The sequence below is a fragment of the Simochromis diagramma genome, unplaced genomic scaffold, assembly GCF_900408965.1.
Source record: "Simochromis diagramma unplaced genomic scaffold, fSimDia1.1 OVJJ01000293.1, whole genome shotgun sequence".
Taxonomy (NCBI): Eukaryota; Metazoa; Chordata; class Actinopteri; order Cichliformes; family Cichlidae; genus Simochromis; species Simochromis diagramma.
The window spans coordinates 7,008,523-7,027,583 of record NW_024386801.1 but is presented as its reverse complement, the minus strand read 5'-3'; the positions used below and the strand labels follow the sequence as shown (position 1 = coordinate 7,027,583).

General features: G+C 45.2%; 1 protein-coding gene across 7 annotated transcripts in view; it reads right to left on the bottom strand.

Annotated features, from left to right (window-relative positions):
• The window catches only part of LOC120729671 (genetic suppressor element 1-like), a 39,488-nt gene that overhangs the window by 6,768 nt on the left and 13,659 nt on the right, over nucleotides 1-19,061 (bottom strand). For 2 of the 7 annotated variants that reach the window (XM_040025432.1, XM_040025434.1), the window contains exons 2-11: nucleotides 11,272-11,451; nucleotides 9,704-9,903; nucleotides 6,232-6,398; nucleotides 5,940-6,140; nucleotides 5,080-5,235; nucleotides 4,041-4,330; nucleotides 2,931-3,234; nucleotides 2,210-2,817; nucleotides 1,976-2,088; nucleotides 1,591-1,879 (exon numbers count right to left, since the gene is read on the bottom strand). In XM_040025432.1, the coding sequence (XP_039881366.1) occupies nucleotides 1,591-1,879; nucleotides 1,976-2,088; nucleotides 2,210-2,817; nucleotides 2,931-3,234; nucleotides 4,041-4,330; nucleotides 5,080-5,235; nucleotides 5,940-6,140; nucleotides 6,232-6,398; nucleotides 9,704-9,903; nucleotides 11,272-11,451 (2,508 nt within the window). The other 5 variants (XM_040025436.1, XM_040025438.1, XM_040025439.1 and 2 more) reach the window with 5 other exon arrangements.

Here is a 19,061-nt window from a genome sequence, read left to right as displayed (position 1 = left end):
AATAGCGTACACTGAGTTTAGCTTTTATGCCCCATTTCATCGACAACTAGATCTTACTGAAGCACCGGCCTTACAGAAAAGTCTTCAGAAAATGAAGAGGAAAAACTTTAAAAGAGAGTGCAAGTGAGCTGCTGATTATACAACAGTGTCCCTGCAAGCAAGTAATAATCATTTAACAACAGAGAGTTTACGCTGGTATTTGAAAATCCAATTTTCAGATTGTAGTTATGAGATTCTTTTTAACAGAGGGGTAAAATAAAATAAAAACACAGCCAGTGTGAAAAACAAAGAGCTCTAAGAATATTTAACACTTCTTAGGCAGTCTTTGCATAATAATATTTCTAACTTTTAATATAAAAACTTGAGAGAGCAATGGAAAATTTCTCATTCATTGCATTCTGCCATCAGAGAGGCATCTTATTGGTCCTCATTCATCCTGCAGCATGACAAGAACCCCAAACGTACAGCCAGAGTCACCATCTGTTTTCAGTGACTACTGCAGACGGTATGGACTTGTGGTCACCTTCATGTTATTTTAAAACCCCAAGATTTTTCTATTGTACTCCTTATACATGCCAATGCCACTTTCTTAGGACCAAGTTTTTCTGATTAATAACTGCTTTTGTAGCAAATCTGCTTCACGATTTCATGCATTTTGCTCTTCTGCATACTATAGTTGCACTTTTTGTTGTTCCTGACATCAGCACTTCATTTTCAGGTCATTTTCACCCAAAGAACTAATGCTTACTGATATCTTATCTTTTTTGGACCAGTGTTTATAAACCGTAAAGATGGCTGTGTGGGAAAATCCCAGACGATCCTCAAATTCTGGAGTACCCTGACAACCATGCCTTGTTCAAGTCGCTAAAATGAACGTTCTTCTCTTTCCAATGCTCAGTTTAAACTTCAGCAGGTCATCACGACCATGTCTACACGCCTAAATGCTCTAAGCCAGGGGTCCCCAATCCCAGTCCACGAGGGCCGGTGTCCCTGCAGGTTTTAGATGTGTCCTTGATCCATCACAGCTGATTTAAATGGATAAATTACCTCCTCAACATGTCTTGAAGTTCTCCAGGGGGCTGGTAGTGAACTAATCATGTGATTCAAGTGTGTTGACCCAGGGTGAGATCTAAAACCTGCAGGGGCACTGGTCCTCGCGGACTGGGATTGCGGACCCCTGCTCTAAGCTAATGCCACGCGATTGGTTGATTTTCGTTAACAGGTAGTTTAATAGGTTTACCTGATATAGCAGCCACCCAAAAGTGTACTTGAAGATATTTTTCTACATATTTAGTTTTGCCAGTTTTTTCCATTATACATCTGCAGTTTATCCAGTTTCATAAAATAATGACCTTTTAAACAGATTTCACACATTCTGAAGCAGTACCATGTTTTCCCTGGATGTGGGCTCAAATCTACTCTTGCTGGACAAATCAGAAAATCCCACTCCAGCCTTCAGATTCTTCCTAACTTTATTTTCTTCTCACATGCTTCATTTTTTTTCCCCCTCCACGGGGAATCACCAGAGCAACTCTGAAGAAAGCAGAGTAGCACGTAGGATGTGTGTGTGGATACCAAACAGGTTGTTACCTCTCCTCTGCTGTGGGCTGACGTGCGAGAGGTTGAACATAAGGAGGAAGTCTTTTTTCTTCTCCAGTTCGGGGGTGCAGTCCATCTGCTCGGCAGAGTACGGAGTAGTTAAGGGAGTTGTGGGTGTTGAAGATGTTGAAGATGAGCAGGCCTTTTTCTTGCCCTGCACAGCCGGAGGAGAGACGCTGCGCTCTTTCATCATCCTCCTCCTCTTCCTCCTCTTCTGAGCCAGAAGATCATCGCGATGGGTCAGCGTAGTAAGACCACACACACGCAGAAAATCCACTTTCTTTGGAGAAAGATCAATCAGACAAAAGGGAAAAAAAACTCCCAAAAAACTTAATACCTGTGATGAATGCATATGTGACTGTGTGTGTTTTCGCACCTCTGAAGACGTGTCCAGCTTGAGTGGGGGCTGTTCTGTCACTCTTCTCAGATGAGCTTTCACCTCCTCCTCATCGCTCTCATCATATGACTCATCCAGGTCATAGTAATAACCTGGTAAAGGCAGAGCATTATTAAAACAATTGCAGACCTGTGCATCAGTAATGACCTGATCTGCAGTTCCCTTTAGTCTTCCATCTCCACCTCCTGCTGCTTTCTGTTTTATTCCTCTCACCTCCTTCTTTGGCCTCTTTCCTCCTCTTCTCTTCCAGGTCGAGTTTGCTGAGCAGCCTGCGATGCTGCTGGAGAACCTCATCGTACACCATCATGCTGTCAGGCACCTGATGCGGTCGCTCCCTTACCGCTGGCGGAGAAGCAGCCTGGCACCGTCCCACTTGGTCAGTGCAGGCTCCACTGGAGATAGACGGAGGCATAAAGGATCGCTGGTGGAGGTTATTGATGTGATGCCGGTGGTAGAGGCTCTGGATGGCTCTGTCCTGCTCACTCTTGTTCCAGCACTCCTGTAAACTTGCTCCCCTGAGTGAGGCGAACCTTTCTGGGCTTTTTGCCATCCTCCTGTTGCCCTCTTCCAGCCTCTCCCCCCATGCCGCAGGCGGTCTCTCGGCTCTGGTCAATCCCGGTGGCGGTCGACTCGGTGGCGTTGGGGCGTTTAGTTTTCTGCGGGAGTCTGCAGGTGCGTCAACAAGAGAAGCTGGGTTCCACAGTGTAGTGGCAGGGGCAGGAGGTTGATGAGGAGCTTTTGGGGAGATTAGCGGCGGTGGAGCGCCGAGGCAGGCTGCGACATCTTTGCTGCCTGGGTTGTGATAGACTGAACCGGTACTGCTTAGAAGAACAGAAAGAACCTTTTTTATTCAAATTCTGGACCTAATAAAGAGTGCATGGTGTTTCAAAAGGGATACAAATTGTATTCAAAAGAAGAAGCAGCTAATTCTCACCGGCTGCCGTCTCTCCTCGGTTCCACCCCTTTCCCCGGTGACCTGAGGCCAAGCTCCCTGTCCTGTCCTTGTGCTCGCTGTCGTGTTAACCACGCCTCCTCGCTGGCTCTCTGACTCATCATGCTGGCGGAAAGAGCTCCATGGATCCCACCAACAGCACCAGCATGATGTTTCCCCAGGTGAGAAGGCAACAAGCTGGGCACTGGGTATGGCACAGAGCCCCTGGAGGAGTGAATGCTAGGCTGCAGAGGCTTAGGTGCTGAAAAACCTGGGTGTTCGGAGTCCTTGGATTTATCTGGAGAAACTGTGGAGTTATGGAAAGTGCATGTGTTATGTGCTACGCTGATATATCAGGATGTTTATTTACTTCAACAGCACAAAGTAACGGGCCTTTATTTGATGCAGTCTTTATTTCTAAGTCCTTCAGTTTGATAAGTATAACTGGACATATTAGTCCATTTTCCACTGCAGGAAGCCTTATTTTAGGATCTGCTCCCATTGCCCTTTTAAGTTATAGTATTACGTGCAGAATGTGTTCACAGAGGTTAAAAAAATGAGACAGACTGTGTGCAGAGCTGAGATTTTTAGCCAAAGAGCGAGAGCTTGAAGAGAGAATAAAATGTAAAGGTTTCAACCACAAGTGTGCTAATTTATATGTCAGTCTGCTTGTACTTTAAACAATTTACCGCATCCTTTTGATAGTTTTATTTCAACAACTTGAGAAGTCAGCAAGTTCACCGAAGTCATTAGAAATTCCCCTTTGGGGTATAAATGTTTCTAACAGATTTCATTGCAATCTGGCCAGTAGCTGTCAGGATATGTGGCTCAGGTCCAAAGTGTTGGGCAGACACTTTATTTAAGCAACACAAGTGTTAAAAATTTAAACTACTGCAGATCAAAACCAGCAGTGTTGTGAGCTTCTGTCTTCTTTCTCGATAATAATGAGTCATAATGAGTCAGCTATACTCAGAACAGACTACTCGGGTATTTTAACTGAAATTAAGTAAAAAATAAATAAATAAATCAGTTTCTAAAACTCTGTATACATGCTTGAGCATGCACCTGCAGGCGAGCGCACATACATGTACACGCGTGTTTGTGTGTAGGTACCCAGTCTGTTCGGGGTCAGCCTTTCTCCTGGCCTGGCCCTGTCCTCCGGTGGTGCCCTCCGAGCATGCAGCTCAGCCAGGTAGTGGCCCTCCGCCGCTCTGACCATCTGCTGCTGTCTCTCCCTCTGCCTCTCCTTCTGTCTTTCCAGCTCTCTCTCACGCTCCCTCTCCTCCTCTCGCTCCCTCTCTCTTTCCCGCTCTCGTTCCAGCCCGGCCTCTCGCTCTCTCTCTTTCTCTCGTTCACGCTCTTGCTCTCTCTCTCGCTGGCGGAGCTCGTTCTCCATCTGTAGCCTGTGGGGGAGGTTGACAAGTATGCGTACACACAGACACAGACACACACACACACAAAAAGGGAGAAGGTGAGAGATGCAACACCCAACATGAGGCAGATATTAACCACACACTGGTGAACCTCGCACAAACATTTCTACTAAAACATACACACACACGCAGCTGCAGAAGAACACACACACACACACACTCTCTCCATTTACCACGAGGAAAATAATCCATACACAGCATGACTGAGCAAGAGCAGATGAACACTTAATAGGTATCCACAGGAAAATGACACACACACACACACACACACACGCACAAGCAATCAATAGCACACAAACAAACCTACAAGATATGCAGGAGCCATTACAGAACCAGATGATGAATGCCATCCATTTCAAACACAAACATTTCCCCTGTGCATTATGCCACAGGAAAACAATGAGTATTGTCAAACTGAGAAAGCAGCTCAAAGCGCTGAAAGAAAATAGAGACACACAGAGGGACTTAAAAAATAAAAAAAATACTTCGTTATGTGTGTGCGATTTTATGTAAGCGCTGGCTTGCATATGCATGTCTGTGGGCGTACAGTGTGTGTGAAGGGCAGTGTGTGTGATAAGTGTATAGGAGGCACTGTGGGGTGTGTGCTAAAAATATCACACAGTCAGCAACCTGTGCCTACCCTGCAGAGAGATTACACAGCTCTGCAGACAGTGAAGAAAGAAAGAAAGAAGGAAAGGAAGAAACAAACAAAGTGCTACCTCTCAGATAAGGCTGTGTGGTTTAGGTCTGCAGGGTAGCGGCCTCCAGGCAGGTGTAAGTGGAGGGCAGAGGGGTGCAGTGGAGGGAAGGCACCCCCTGCAGGCACAGAGTAGAACTGTGATCGCAGTGCAGAAAGACACAGAGACTCCTCCATCCTGTGGCAGAAAAAAATCAAAAAATGAGTCAGAATATATCTGCCACCGAGGAGCTGATGGTTATCTGATAAGTGAGTGCAGAATAGATTAAAGGATGTGGGTTTTTTTTTATTTTTAACATTTTGACTTTTATTTGACAGGACTGTGCAGAAGAAGCAGTAAAAGCATGGAGAGAATAGAGGTCGGAACCCAGGCCCCTGCAGCAAGGACTTTAGCTTTTTGTTATGGGGCGCCACCTCAACCCGGTGAGCTATAGTGGACACTGCACACTTCCTGCTTTATTCCAGCATGCTATATAAAAAGACTGTAAATAAAAAATTGGAATAGCCACAATGATAATGCCTACTGGTTAGTAAAGTGAATTCAGCGTCGTGTTTTAAAACCAGAGGAGAAGATTGGGTTGAGAAAACGAGGAATATTGCAGTCCCAAAGCTAGATTGATAACTTGTCAATTGCACTGTAACACACACCCTGCTATTTAGATTACTTACAAAATGATCATCATGTTGTATCCATTAAGACTAGTGATTATGCTATAGACTAATCAGAAAAGATTAAGTGAAGTCATCAATTTGGGGAGCCCCTGACTCCAGCTACATTTCTCATTGAAACCCAAGGAGCCCCCTGGTGGCTATAAAGAAGAATGCAGATCACAGGCATTAACCTAAAAAAAGATAAATGGCAGCTGTGTGGGTTTCTGTTACCTCGGTAAAGACAGAGGGTGGTGCAAGTAGGCTGGATGATAGTAAGCGGCGACGGCGGCGTGGGCTGCAGCGGCCGGGTCGAGGCTCAGGGGCAGAGAGCTCAGACGGAGGTCATCTGAGGTGGCGAACGGCCGGAGTGCTCTCAGGTACTCCTCTGGAACGGCACCTGAGGGCACTACGGGGTGCATCTGCCCCGGCAAACTGCAGAACATATTCAGAGGATAATTTTAAGAATGAATTCTGCACGCAGACTTTTCTGCACAGCTACGCAGTATGCACGTGCCACACTTACCTAATGCTCTGCATTCGGGGGTCTTGCATGATGCTGCTTGGTGTGAGGCCAAAGGAGTGAGCTAGGGGGTGAGGTGAAGAGATGGGAGGAGTCCTCTTATCCTGCTGTGGCTGGGGGTTCTCAGCTCCCACCCGCTCCCTGCTGAGACCCTGAACACTCGGCTCCACCTGACAAAGACATACAGAAAGTGTGAGAGCAGACTTTACTATGTCTATTGGTGTGATTTTTATTTTTATTTTTCCCCAGTGTGTGTCTGTGTGAGTGTGCACGCGCTACATTCAAACAGAGTAGAGGAGTTCTGGAAAAAGACGAGTGAGAAATAAGATGGAGTGATTGCGTAAAAACCTCTGAGCTGCAGCCAGAGGCTCAGCGGAGTGGAAAAGTGGGTCTGATATGTCATAACAGGTCAAGATCAAAGTGGAAAGATGATCCCAATATCTAGCCAACTGCTCCATCCTTCATCACCCACTCCCTCTCTGAGCTTCTCACTCAGATGATTTGGCCACCACAACACTGCATTTGATCCTCGATTGCTCAAAATCACCACCATGACCAAATAGGCCTTTTTTTTGCCAAACCTGCATATAAACACGCATTAAGAAACAAGTACCCCATGCCTGTATCCAAGGCTCTCTCCCACTTTGTCTGGTATGTCATGCGGCATTGTTCTTCATTCTGTTCAAACCAAGCAGCGCTCAAGGATCTGAGAAATGAAGCCAATACTGAAGTAGTCTAGTAGCTGCAATTCACCAAATGGCCACTTGAGGTTGGCTCCAAACCATAGACAGTGTAAGAGATGGATGTAGCTTCTCTGATGTCGCCCACTGGTTTCTAAAGTCCTGTTTCAGAACCTCGGGTGGAGGGTTTCTGCTTCACCAGGGCGGGTCTGACTGTGAAACTGCACGGTCCTTGTTTAAGGACCTGTGATTCACAATTAGTTAGTGAATGATTGTGCAGTCTTATCCCAATCTGCTAGGACTCTGTGGTGGTGAGGGGAAGGAGACTAGACAAAAGACACTGTGGAAGAGATCCAGAGATTAATAATAAAGGATGATTAAATGCAGAGTGGTGTATAAGCACAGAGAGACAAAACGATGTGAGTGATCCAGCTGTAACTATAAGCTTTATAAAAAATGAAAGTTTTAAGCCCAATCTCAAAAGTAAGAGGGCATTTGTCTCCCACGTCTAAACTGGGAGCTGGCTCCATAGAAGAGAGGCCTGAAATCTGACGGCTCTGCCTCCCATTCTACTTTTAAATATCTTAGGAACTACAAGTCAGCCTGGAGACCAAAAGCAAAGTGCTCCATTGAGGTAATATGGAACAGATAATCCTGAATTTTAAAATAAATTTAAAACAGACTTAATGTTTTGTTCAGCATGACCCAAAACTTGTGGTTAAGCTCATAATCTTAGCAGCAAAGTGTTTACAGAGGTCAAGACAGGGACTGGTTTTTCCTTTGATTTCTGTAGGACTTATGTCTCTTTGCAAACACAGCTATCGCCATCTGGTGGCATCCATGGTTTATACTGTTTGTGCTCCAAAAGGAAGTCAGTCTTTACAGTCTTTATATAATTTCCATACTAAAATGCAGCAGGCAAACGTGTTTGCAGCCTGCTATAAGAAAAAGGTGTGGTCACTGTAGCCAGCTGTACTGAGCTGAACTGATCTTCTGTGTTCTAAACTTTAATGTTTATGTTTTATGCTTAGCACTTACTAGTAGGCATCAATATATGTGTTGCACTTATATAGTTTCTACTGTAGCTTGTAAACATTAGCTGCCAAATATCACTTCTAGCTCCAAAAATCACGAAACTCTTCTATAATGAAGACTCCAAAACTAATATTGGCGAATTAATCCATGACTTTACGTTTGTTCCCATTTTCATATACAGTCTATGCTCCAAACTGTAAGGCAAAAAAAGAAAATGAAAAGACTCATAGTCTACAGCATTGATTAAGCTGATCTAACCGTTTGTTTGCATGCTTGCAGTTAGCGATTAACAGATATTAAAACAAAGTAAAACCAGGAACTGAAAATGAAAAAGTGCTGCGATATTTTTGGTGTGACGGAGCCACCGACTGACTAACCAACCAACCAAGAAGCCAAAAGACCACCAGACACTGATTCTAAATAAGAAACAGCTGTCTGGAACCGTTTAGCAAAGTATGTTAATGAGAAAAAGACATACATTTACACTAATGTGTCATATCTTGTTGCTACAGCAACAGACAGCAGTACAGGTCAGGGTGACCACAGACAAACCACAAACAAATGACCTCTCTCAGCAACACCCAATCTGCTACCTTAGTTTAGTACAACACTTGATTTGCAGTATAATACTCGTGTTTTGAATACGTTTGAATAGTTTTGTATATGCCACTCATGGAAAGCAGATTCAAACCAGGGATGAAGAAGCTTTCCTTTGCTATCTCCCAGAAATCCTCACTAGGTCAAAACGAGACAGGGAGGCAACACATGGACGGTCTGGAGAGCAGCCATCGCATTCCTTGACCTCTGACCTCACAGACAGCCAATGGCCTTCACAGACCCGGCAATAAAACTTGCTTCTTTTGGTTAAACGGTCCTTTGCTCTGTCCGCACAGTACGGACAAACACTGAATTAACACACAGCTCTGCTCTCCCGCTCATTCTTACACTCCCTCCCTTCCTTTCTTAACATCCTATTCTCCATTTTTTTCCCTGCCTCCCTCCCTCCTCGATTCTCTCTGAATGTCTGAATAAGAGCCCCAGGCAGGCTGGGCCACAGAGTGGTCTTTGTGAAGGGGGAGAAAGGCAGCTCTGATCCAGGGGGAAGTGGCTACTGTGGGGGCTAACCTCTGCATTGTTTGAGGGGCCTGGTTACTTGCCACAGCTTAAATTCACACACACACACACACACACGCACACACACACACACACACACACACGCGCAGGTCCCCCTTCACATCCTAAGCCTTTTGTGGTGAAGGGTCAAGTACACACACACACACTCTGCAGGAAGCTGAAGACAAAAAGTGCCAGTCTCTGCAGCCGCCACTGTGTGTGTATTTTTTAGACAAACACTTAATGTGTTGCTGAAAAAGACGCAGAACAGCAAGGAAGAGGTTGGCTGGAAGCATGAAAATGAAAGCATAAGACAACACAGAGAAAGGCAGGATGGGGTAAATGAAGAAAGCAACGCTTGGACGGCTGGTTTTGACAGTTGGATGTTGATAAGCACTGGGACTATTTCTTTAATGGAGGGAGCAGCAGCAGCAGCAGGACAGATAAAGGAGACTGAGAGCGACAGACCACTCATCTGTACTGAGAGAACACGAGAGAGAGACGAGGAAGGGCCGAGAGAAAAGAGGAGACCGGCGTGACAGGGGAACAAAAGGTACAGATGCACAGAGAGAAAACAGCAGACATTTTGTCTCAGACTGGCGCGAAACACCCAGAGGTGTGACAGCGTGATGAATGGCACGTCTTACCTGTCTTCCGTCGGCCCTCCACAGGCCGTTGCTTGTCTTTGTGGGGGCAATGGTGACTACTGGAGGTGTGCTGGGGACACTGCGGCCCCTGTTCTGGCCCAGGAGGGGCCCTAAAGAGCCCCGCTTAGGGGTGGTAACCGGCGAGCTGTGGCTGGTGGCCGGGGAAGAGACGGGAGACGATTCACCGCTGAGGGCAGAACCTGAGGAAAGGAGAGAAAGAGGAATGAATGACAGCAAACAGCATCTGATCAGATTAAAAAGATTTCACGATCAAATAATCTCCCCGTGGCACATAACTTTTTCTATTTTTTTGTCAACGTGACGAACTAAACACTGTTTCAGTCATTTTTGATAAAAAGCTTTCAAAAAAATGTGACAGAAACAAAGGAAAGTGTAATAATGATACCGGAAGGAAAAGGGTACGAGATGAAAGTAGGTGTGTGACAATTACGAACACGCACCAAAAAAAAAAAAACTGCTGTAAAAAGAGCGAAGGAAGCATGTCATAAATGACTGTGTTAAAAAGAGGCTGGGGTGTGACACCAAAGGGGAGGTGTGATAAAGGGAGTGTGTGCGTGCTGCCCGTAACATTCACTCTGGCATTACTCCATATTTCTGAGAAACACATACACATGCACACAAACAAACACACTCGGAAACAAGCAGGAAATAATGAGACAGAGAAGGTAGGAACCAATGAGTTCATGTAGAGCTGCAGGTAGAGAAAATGAGATAGTGATGGAGAGTCGGGGACACAGAAAGAGAGAGAGAGAGAAGGGGAGAGGGAGCTTGTTATAATTGGCTGTAATTAGATTCTCATTATTAGGAGATGAATGGAAACGAAGGAAGGAAGAGACAGAGAGGGAGAGGTCAGGATAGGTCAGCTCTTATCCAGCACCTTCATTAGGACAGCAGTGAGCTGAGTGAGGACACACACACACACACACACACACAACCAAATAGCTACCAGGCAGCCAAACATTTCACAATAATTCACAAAATACAACCATACTCTGAAAGGATCTACTTTCACTTTTACTGGCACTGTGTTTCAATACGCTGTCCAATTTTCATTCATTAACATTGTGTTCCTGTCTTCAAGAAACCGCTTTTTTCTCCCCCATTACATAAAAGATTGATACCGCCGTCGTGTCTGTAGTCTAAATACGAAGCTATAGCAGTCAGTTAGCTTAGCTTAACATAATAACTGGAAGAATAAGGACAGAGCTTTCCTAGCTCTGTCCAGAGGCAACAAATTAAAATCTACCATCACCCGTAAGATTACCCACTCTCCTACGCCCTGCTAAAGTGTCCGGGTGCAAACAAAGATTCCCATTTCTCCATGCAAAAGCTGAAGTATTCCACAGAGGAGAGAGAAACAAGGAAAGTCAACAGGATTTTGTACAAACCTGACACCAGCAGTAAAGGTTGGACTGGGTGTGACACACAAAGAGGAGTCTGTTTGTGTGTTTGTGTGTGTGTGTGCTCAAAAATACGTTAGCTCTCCAGGGCTTGAGGCAGCTGGAGCTGTGTTTGGGTGTGTGCAGGGTGGTTAAACCAGTGCTCACCTCTGGGGTCCTCTGCCTGTTTGGCCAGTTTACGAAGGGCAGCAGCGAATCCAGAGTTTGCAGACTGGGCAACTGCGTTCCCATTGGTTAGTGGACTGAGGGGACTGACTGTAGCCGTGGTGCGACTCGCCGTGGAGATCATTCCTAATGATGGTGACTTATTGGACTCATGGTTCATACCTGGCGAGAGCGGAAAGAAAAGATGCGAGGAACTTTATTATTGATTTGATTAAGCGAAGGCCTCGCTCAGCGTTGCACTCGGCTAACTTCCTGCCTAAAAAAAGATTTCTGAACACAGCTGGTACCAGAGTCATTCTGAATCAACAAAACTCAACTGACAAGTGTGTGTTTGTGTGTGTCTGGGGATGATAGGGAGTGCATACGTGGGGGTCAGCTCCACTAGAGACAGTGTGGAGGCAGGAGAGCGGTGACCCTAATAGCAAATCACACACATGAGTGCACACATGTCCGTTTCCTCAAGGGAGCCACCCAACACATCTTAAGACCGCAGGGGCGTCTACACACAAACCACACTGCGCTTTTACACCCTTGTGGTGCATGCAATCATGTACACACATACATGCAGAAAACAGAAACACACACAGAGCGTCCATCGATCTACTGGACAGAGAACACACCGAGAACAAACACAAGTAGGGTAACCTTTGTCTTCACCCTCTACCCTCTTACTGACCCACTAATGTTAATTACAGCTGGAATTAGCCAGCACCCCTCCACCCACCCTGGCTGCTACAGCACTGACCTCATTACCACCACAACACACAATCACACGAACACCTTTAGAACACTCACACAGACACATAAAACCACAAAAAGAGCAAACAAAAGGGCCAAAGCAGTAAACACACTCATGAAAAATTCATATGAACACAATGAACACCATTATTGAACGCGCCGCTCGTCACACTGACAACTTTGATAAAGTGGAAGAATAAAGTAAACGGTGGATTTCAGAGCTTGGAAATCTCAGACTTACAGATTCCAAAACAGGGGAAAACAGCAGAGTGATTAAAAAAAGTATGTAGGAGCATTAAAACAGATTTAAACTCGGTTAAGATTGAAAGAGATAATTTAAAAAAAAAAAAAAAAAAACGAGAGCTGGTTAGAGGTTAACTCTAGGTAGGTTTCCTTTGCACATGCTCCCAAACATAGAAGCCTAGATTAGAGAGAAATGTGCTGTTTCAGGTTTTATGACCCTGCAAGCTGACAAAAAGCTAGACAGTGTGTGATGCATACAACTGACATGCATGTAGCTTCTGACATGCCACGCTCTTTTCTAACAGAACCTGTTTCTATACAGTCCTTCCTCCTAATTTCTTCATGTCTGCGGTCACACATGTATTTACACGTCTTAAAGAAAATTGAACTTGAAACTGTGAATCAGATAGACAGAAAGGGAACGAGAGAGATGAAGAGAGCAAAAGCTCAGATCCTGACAGGCTGTGTGTGTGTCTACATCTCTGTCCCTGCTGAGCCCAGCAGTCAAGGGAGAGATGATAAGACAGTTTCTATCGACTCCTTCTCTCCCTCCCTCTCCCCTCTACTCGTCCACTCTTTCCTCCCCCTCTTTCTCTCCACTCTTTCCTCCCCATCTCTCCCTCTCTTTCTCTCCACTCTTTCCCGTTTATCTCAGCACACTGGAGCTTATTTAACAAAAGCCAACACACATAATCTCCTCTCCGTCTCTTGCTTTCTTTCTTCCTTCTTTCTACAATCTTTTCTTACACGTTTCTCCCTCTGATATTTATCCATGTCGTTCACAAACACACAGACACGCGGGCTGCCGTGTGCATATGCGCATAATTCAATCATGCAAGCACTCACCCTGCCGCTCACTGTTCTCCTCCTGCTTGTCGTCTTTCTGCTCCTATGCGAGTCTCTTTCACTCTCTCCCCTCTCAGCCTTGCAGCTGCTACGTGGTCACGTGACCTCTTTTCTATCCACTTCCCACCTCCTCCACCTCTTCCTCCTCCTCCTTCTCGCCATCTACTGCCCCCCTCCCTCTCCAGCCTACCTTTTACTCCTCTCTTCTCTCACTTTTTTTTTATCCATTTTCTCTCCTCAGACGCACCCTCCACCCCCCCACCAACCGACCCGACCCTCTCTCCTCCTCAGACAGCGCTTTCTGTCGTTTTCTTTCCTCTCTTCATTCTTCAGCCTTCCTCCTTTTGGCTAGCACTCATGGGAGGGTGGCGTGGTGGCTGGAAGGGGATGAGTACGAGGAGGGAGGGAGGGTGCAGGGTGATGAAGGGGAGGGTGTGTGATTTGAGCTCTGTGTGTGTGTGAGGTACAGGGTAGTGTTAACCCTCCATCCATCACTCTGTCTCTCTGTTAGTCAGTCCTGTCTGCTCTGGGATGCAGGAGGTTATGTGGTGGGGTTTACAGTGACCTTTAACCCTTCACCTCTGACCACTGCTGCTCCTGACAGCGGGAGGGCTGACATATGAAACACACAACAGCCCTAAATACAAATTAAGGCTTTTTTTTTTTAACTCCCTCTAGAAATCTTTTTTTTTTTTTTTTTTTTTAAAGAGGACAGATTGAGTAAACATGACTAAAAGGCGCCGTGAGGCTCTACTGCTCACTGCATCAGAAAACAGCTGGGTGTAAGAAGAGGAAGAAGAAGAAATGGAGAGACAACCTTAGGCAGGAAAATGGGAATTTTTGCCTGAGGATGGTGCTATACGAAAGACCATATTATTATCAGCAAACAATAGGCCTCACCCTGTGTGCGCTGTCCATTTCAGATAACCACGCAGATTCATTTAAAAGAATAGAGTGTGTTTGCGAACAAGATTATCATTACAGTTATGACACACACGCTGATATCAAGCAAACATGTTGACATCACATTAAAAATAAACATATTAGCAAGGCTCAAATCCACTGGCTGTCAGCTTTTCTGTGTGGAGTTTGCATGTTTCTCAGTGCCTCCAACGCCCAAAGACCTGCATGTTGGGTTAACTGGTGATTCTGAGTCGGCCGCATGTGTGAATGGGCTTGGCTACAGCACCCCCCACAGTTATGCATATCTACTCCTAATGATCACTGTTAAGCCTGTCGTGAAATAATATGGATAATATGCAGGTCTTTAAACCATCCTCTCTTTAATTAAGCCAACTTTCTTCTCATTGGCTGCCCCTCATAAACAGAAGGTTTGAACAGCAGGTGGGTGGGACTACTGTACTGGCAGATGACCATATTAGGGATATCCGCTCTCATTGACATCATACTGAGGGAAAACTAGAAAAAAAGCTTGAACAAAGCACTTAGGGTGGCCTGAACTTTCGGTTTGGCATTACTAGAAGCTTTGGCTATGTTTTAAATGAGAATCGACCACTGGAACATATAATAGGCAAATAATAACAAAAAGCACAATAGGTGAACTTGAAAAAAAAATCCTGTTGTTACAGTTGCTACTTGCTCAGAGTCTGTGTATTTGGGCTCAACTGTGAGCTTAGTACAGTAGACATGACGCTACTGATAGCATGTAATTTACACAATTTTACAACAGCAAGTTGTACCACGCAGATTGTAAAATGCACTTTTTTACTCAATCCTTTCTTGAGCTTTAGAGATAGTTAAATGCACCCTCTGACCTGCTGTGGCACACCGTGACAAGTCAGAGTCTGTACAACATTTCTTTGCAGTGCATTTCGTTTTCAGCGTTGACCTAAGTGACCAGCGACGCCTCAGCTCCTAAGAAACCCTGTCGAAAAGCAGAAACTAGCAGGACTTCCCCACAGCTGCCAAAATGGAAACTGCAGGAAATTCATCTGCACACAAACACACCTACATACAGAATCCCACCCTGCTCAGCATGATGCAAGAGATATCAGACATGTTGAGGCCTGCGTCTTTAACACCTTTACCCTGCCCCTCTCTTCCACTTTTACTCTTTCTCTCTCTCTCACACACACACACACACATACACACACCACACACGACTCGGGGGGACTGTGAGGACAGCGGGGGAGGTCCTGCTCTGCCCCGTCAGCTCATTAAAAAAAAAAAAAAAAGCAGTGTGTGTGTGAGAGAGAGTGTGTGTGCAAGCAGGGATTGGTCATTAGGAGGAAGAAGAGGTTGGGTTGTAACATACTACCTAGTTATTAACTCCCATCACACTGGTATATGACCGCATATGTGTGTGTGTTCTTGTGCAAGCTACTATTTTAACATTTAAGACATTAAACTGGCTGTTTACAAACTGTTACCCAACAGCAGACCAATAATAAGTGTATATACACACACACACACACACACACTAAATATGCTACATTTAAGCTCTAAGATGTTATTATCTGGACCCCTACGGCTGATAGTAATCACAACAGTGGCTACTGCCGTTGTTACAATAGCTGGCAGACTTGTTCAAATTCCTCTAACACAACACACACACACACACACGAAGAATGAGAGAACGAGAGAGAGGAAAAGTAGCCAAATGTTTTACAGCCTCTTAAACTTGTCTGTAATAGCAGTCAGAGTGGCGTCAACACAGCAGTCTCCTGGGTTACTCCAGGGGCTGCTAAATGGCTTTACTAGCTCCAGTCACTCTGCAGCTTGCACAGAAACACTTAACACATCCTTACAATCCATAAACAACGAACACTCTCCCCGACTCCAGCAACTCACACACACTCACCCGACACAGGAAAGGGTCACAAGTTAACGTGAATGTAAAAAAAAAAAAAGGAACTAAAAAACAAAATAACAAAAAACGGTGTCAAACACATGCAGGCCGTCTGTGCGAGTACATGAAAAGGAAGGCACATTCACAATTAGCTGACTCAGGAGTCGGGAGCTGTGCGTCACAAAACGTATGCATGTGACCCCTAGGGACCAAACAGCCAGCACGCATTTATGGTCCTGGGATAAGTGGAGCAGAAAAACCACGTACTGTAATAACCGACACCTCCAGCAAACAAAAAACAAATGCATGCACACACACACACACACAAAAGGGGAAGTGCATCCAAAAACACGCCAGGGCAGATTGTTAGAAGCACGTAGAGGTATATGAATAACAAAGAAAGTATGGGAAGTGCAGCAGCCATTACTCTGCTTTATGCTTTACAGCGAGGCCGCCAGAGCAGAGCCATGTTTACTGTGCAATAATAACAGAGTCAAGATGTTAGTGAAAGGTCTATAAATTATCAGAACCTCAGCTTAGAGTTGAAATGTGGGCTGCCAGTGGGTAAAAAAAAAGCCTCATGGTTATATATCCTCTTCTTTTCCCTCTTGAACCTAAGGCCTTCCCTTCCACCTTCCTCTGGCTGCAAGGCATTGCTCCTCTTTGGGTGAACCCCTCTTCTCAGTGTGTCTACGAGCCTCTTGTCACTGTCTTTCACATACAGAAAGAAGATATAAATAGTGGCTGCTCTCCTGCCTCACACGTTCCTCTATCTGTCCATACTATAGTTTCTTTGCTTGTCATTTCCCCCTCGCTAGCTCTTCTTCAGCCTCCTACCACTCACTCGACAGCTTCTCCCATCACGTCTGCTGCGTTTCTGCTTTCCCCCCCCATCTGTGTCATCGATCTCTTCTACAGCTTGTGCCTCAGTCTCACCTCTCTGATACAGAAATGATGGGAAAAAAACAATAAAAAATAAAACAATCTGAGGAAAACCAATCTTACTCCCGTCTCAGTTTATTTTGGCGCCTGGCGAGCGCCTGACTCCTGCCTGCAGCCTTTTTTTTTTTTTTTTTTAAACTCGGCGTGTGTCAGGTGTTCATGTGCTCAGCGTCAGTGGCAGAGGTGCAGACACAGAGGGTCGTGTCAGACGGTTGACAGCCTCAGTTACTCCTCCTCTGGCCCGAGGCCCGCTCTGTTTTACCAGGTGCCGACACTGTCGTGGTTAGACGTCGACCATCTGAGCAAACACGAGGAGGATGGAGGGGGGATGGGTTGAAGAGAACACACACACACGCAGTCTCATTGCACAAAGGTGCACAAAGACACACCTGCTAAACAACTGTTGCTGTAGTAAACAATCATGTTGGTGCCCAGAGAGTATTATTCAAACTGTGAAGATGTTCAGCAAATCAGAGCAAAGTCGACACTTGTTGGCCCGGGAGTAAATTAAGCTGAATGGATCTTATGGATTATTTCCTTGCTTATTATCACTATACAGATTAGGCCAAAGCTGCACGGCCGGGGCACTTGATTTATTACCATCAGCACCTGCCCTTCATATCAGCTCATGTAGTCAACTGTTTGCTCAGCTACAGAACAACACCAGATAGCCCTCAGGTCAGATTATGCACTCAAACGCTTGTGCAATCATGAGAAAATATTCTAACACAACTAACCAGCACTGAAGGCGAAGAACGCCACAGAAGAAGCAGCCAATCACAGCTGGCACCGACAGGCTGAACCTGCAAAATGACAACATCTCATCCCATAGAGGACACACCACTTAGTCTAAATCTAAAATAATAATAGTAATAATAATAATAATAATAATAATAATGATAATGATGATGATGATGATGATGATGATGACAATAACAAGTCAACAAAATACCAGCGTAGGTTTTGTAATCTGATTACACAGAAACACTGATGTGAATGGGAAGCCATAGTATGAGCAGCATGAGCAGTGTATCTATATGAGAAGGAGGTAATTAAAGAGATTGGAGGTTTACTCAGTAACACCCCTGCTGAGCAGCTGGTCTACGGCAGGTCAGGAGCAGCACATGGTGCATGAAGCGCACGCGTGCACGTGTGTGCGTGCGTGTGTGTGTGTGTGTGTGTTGAACTCCACCTGCGGGCTGTGTACACACACAAAAGCGAAGGGGATCCGCTTGACTGCTGCTAATGCGCCCGGCGGCATCTATCTCAGCCAAACAATACAGTCGCTGTTAAAGGTCCCGGATTAAAGAGCGACTCTTCTGTCTCCCGTGGGTGCTGTGAGATGAACTATCAGAGGGAAACTGTCCCACACCGCCGCTGTTGCTGTGTGAGCGCTTCCCTCTGTCTTCCTGTCTATGAAGTTTGCTCAGCGCAAACAGCACAAGTGTTTGATCACTGACAAGTTTGGCAAGAAAGACGCATAACAAGGAACCACAAACACCTTTAAATACCCACCCTGCAGCTGCGCCCAAGTTCACCGCACGGAGCAGGAAGTGGATCGGTCTGGCTTCAAAATAAGAGCATTTAGAGATTCCCAACAGGACAGTATATTAAGTAGCTTTTAAATGTCTTTGAATTTTGAGCCTTTAACGTGTCTTTGTGACACTAGGGATTATTTGGTTCCAATATTTGGTCCCAGCATTAGAGTTTAAGATTTTATAAGCTTGTATTTTAACAGAGGAAACCAGAAGTGGCTCGCACCTGCTGTCTGTCAAGATGGACCAGTTTTCCCTATCACATATTTTCAACTTATTCAGCCTTTGAGTGCGGTATGACTAAAAAATAACTTCAGTTTCACTCTTCACTTCTAACTATCCGACTTATGTTGGCGAAGGAAAATAACAAACAGGATATAACCTAACCCACACACACACACACACACACACACACACCAAAGCTTTAACGCAAGAGAAAATATAACACCTTGAAGTCGGTGTAGGCACTGATGGCTACAACAAAGAGAAATAAAATACTGTAAAAGAAGTCGGGTCAGTAGCTGCTCAGCCCCGCAGACAACATCCAAGCAATGTTAACTCAACAGAGACAGGCTCAAATGAAAGACCTCATCACTTTCTCCAGGTAAGAACAGAGCAAACAAAGACTTTTGTACTGAAACTGCAGAAAACACACAACT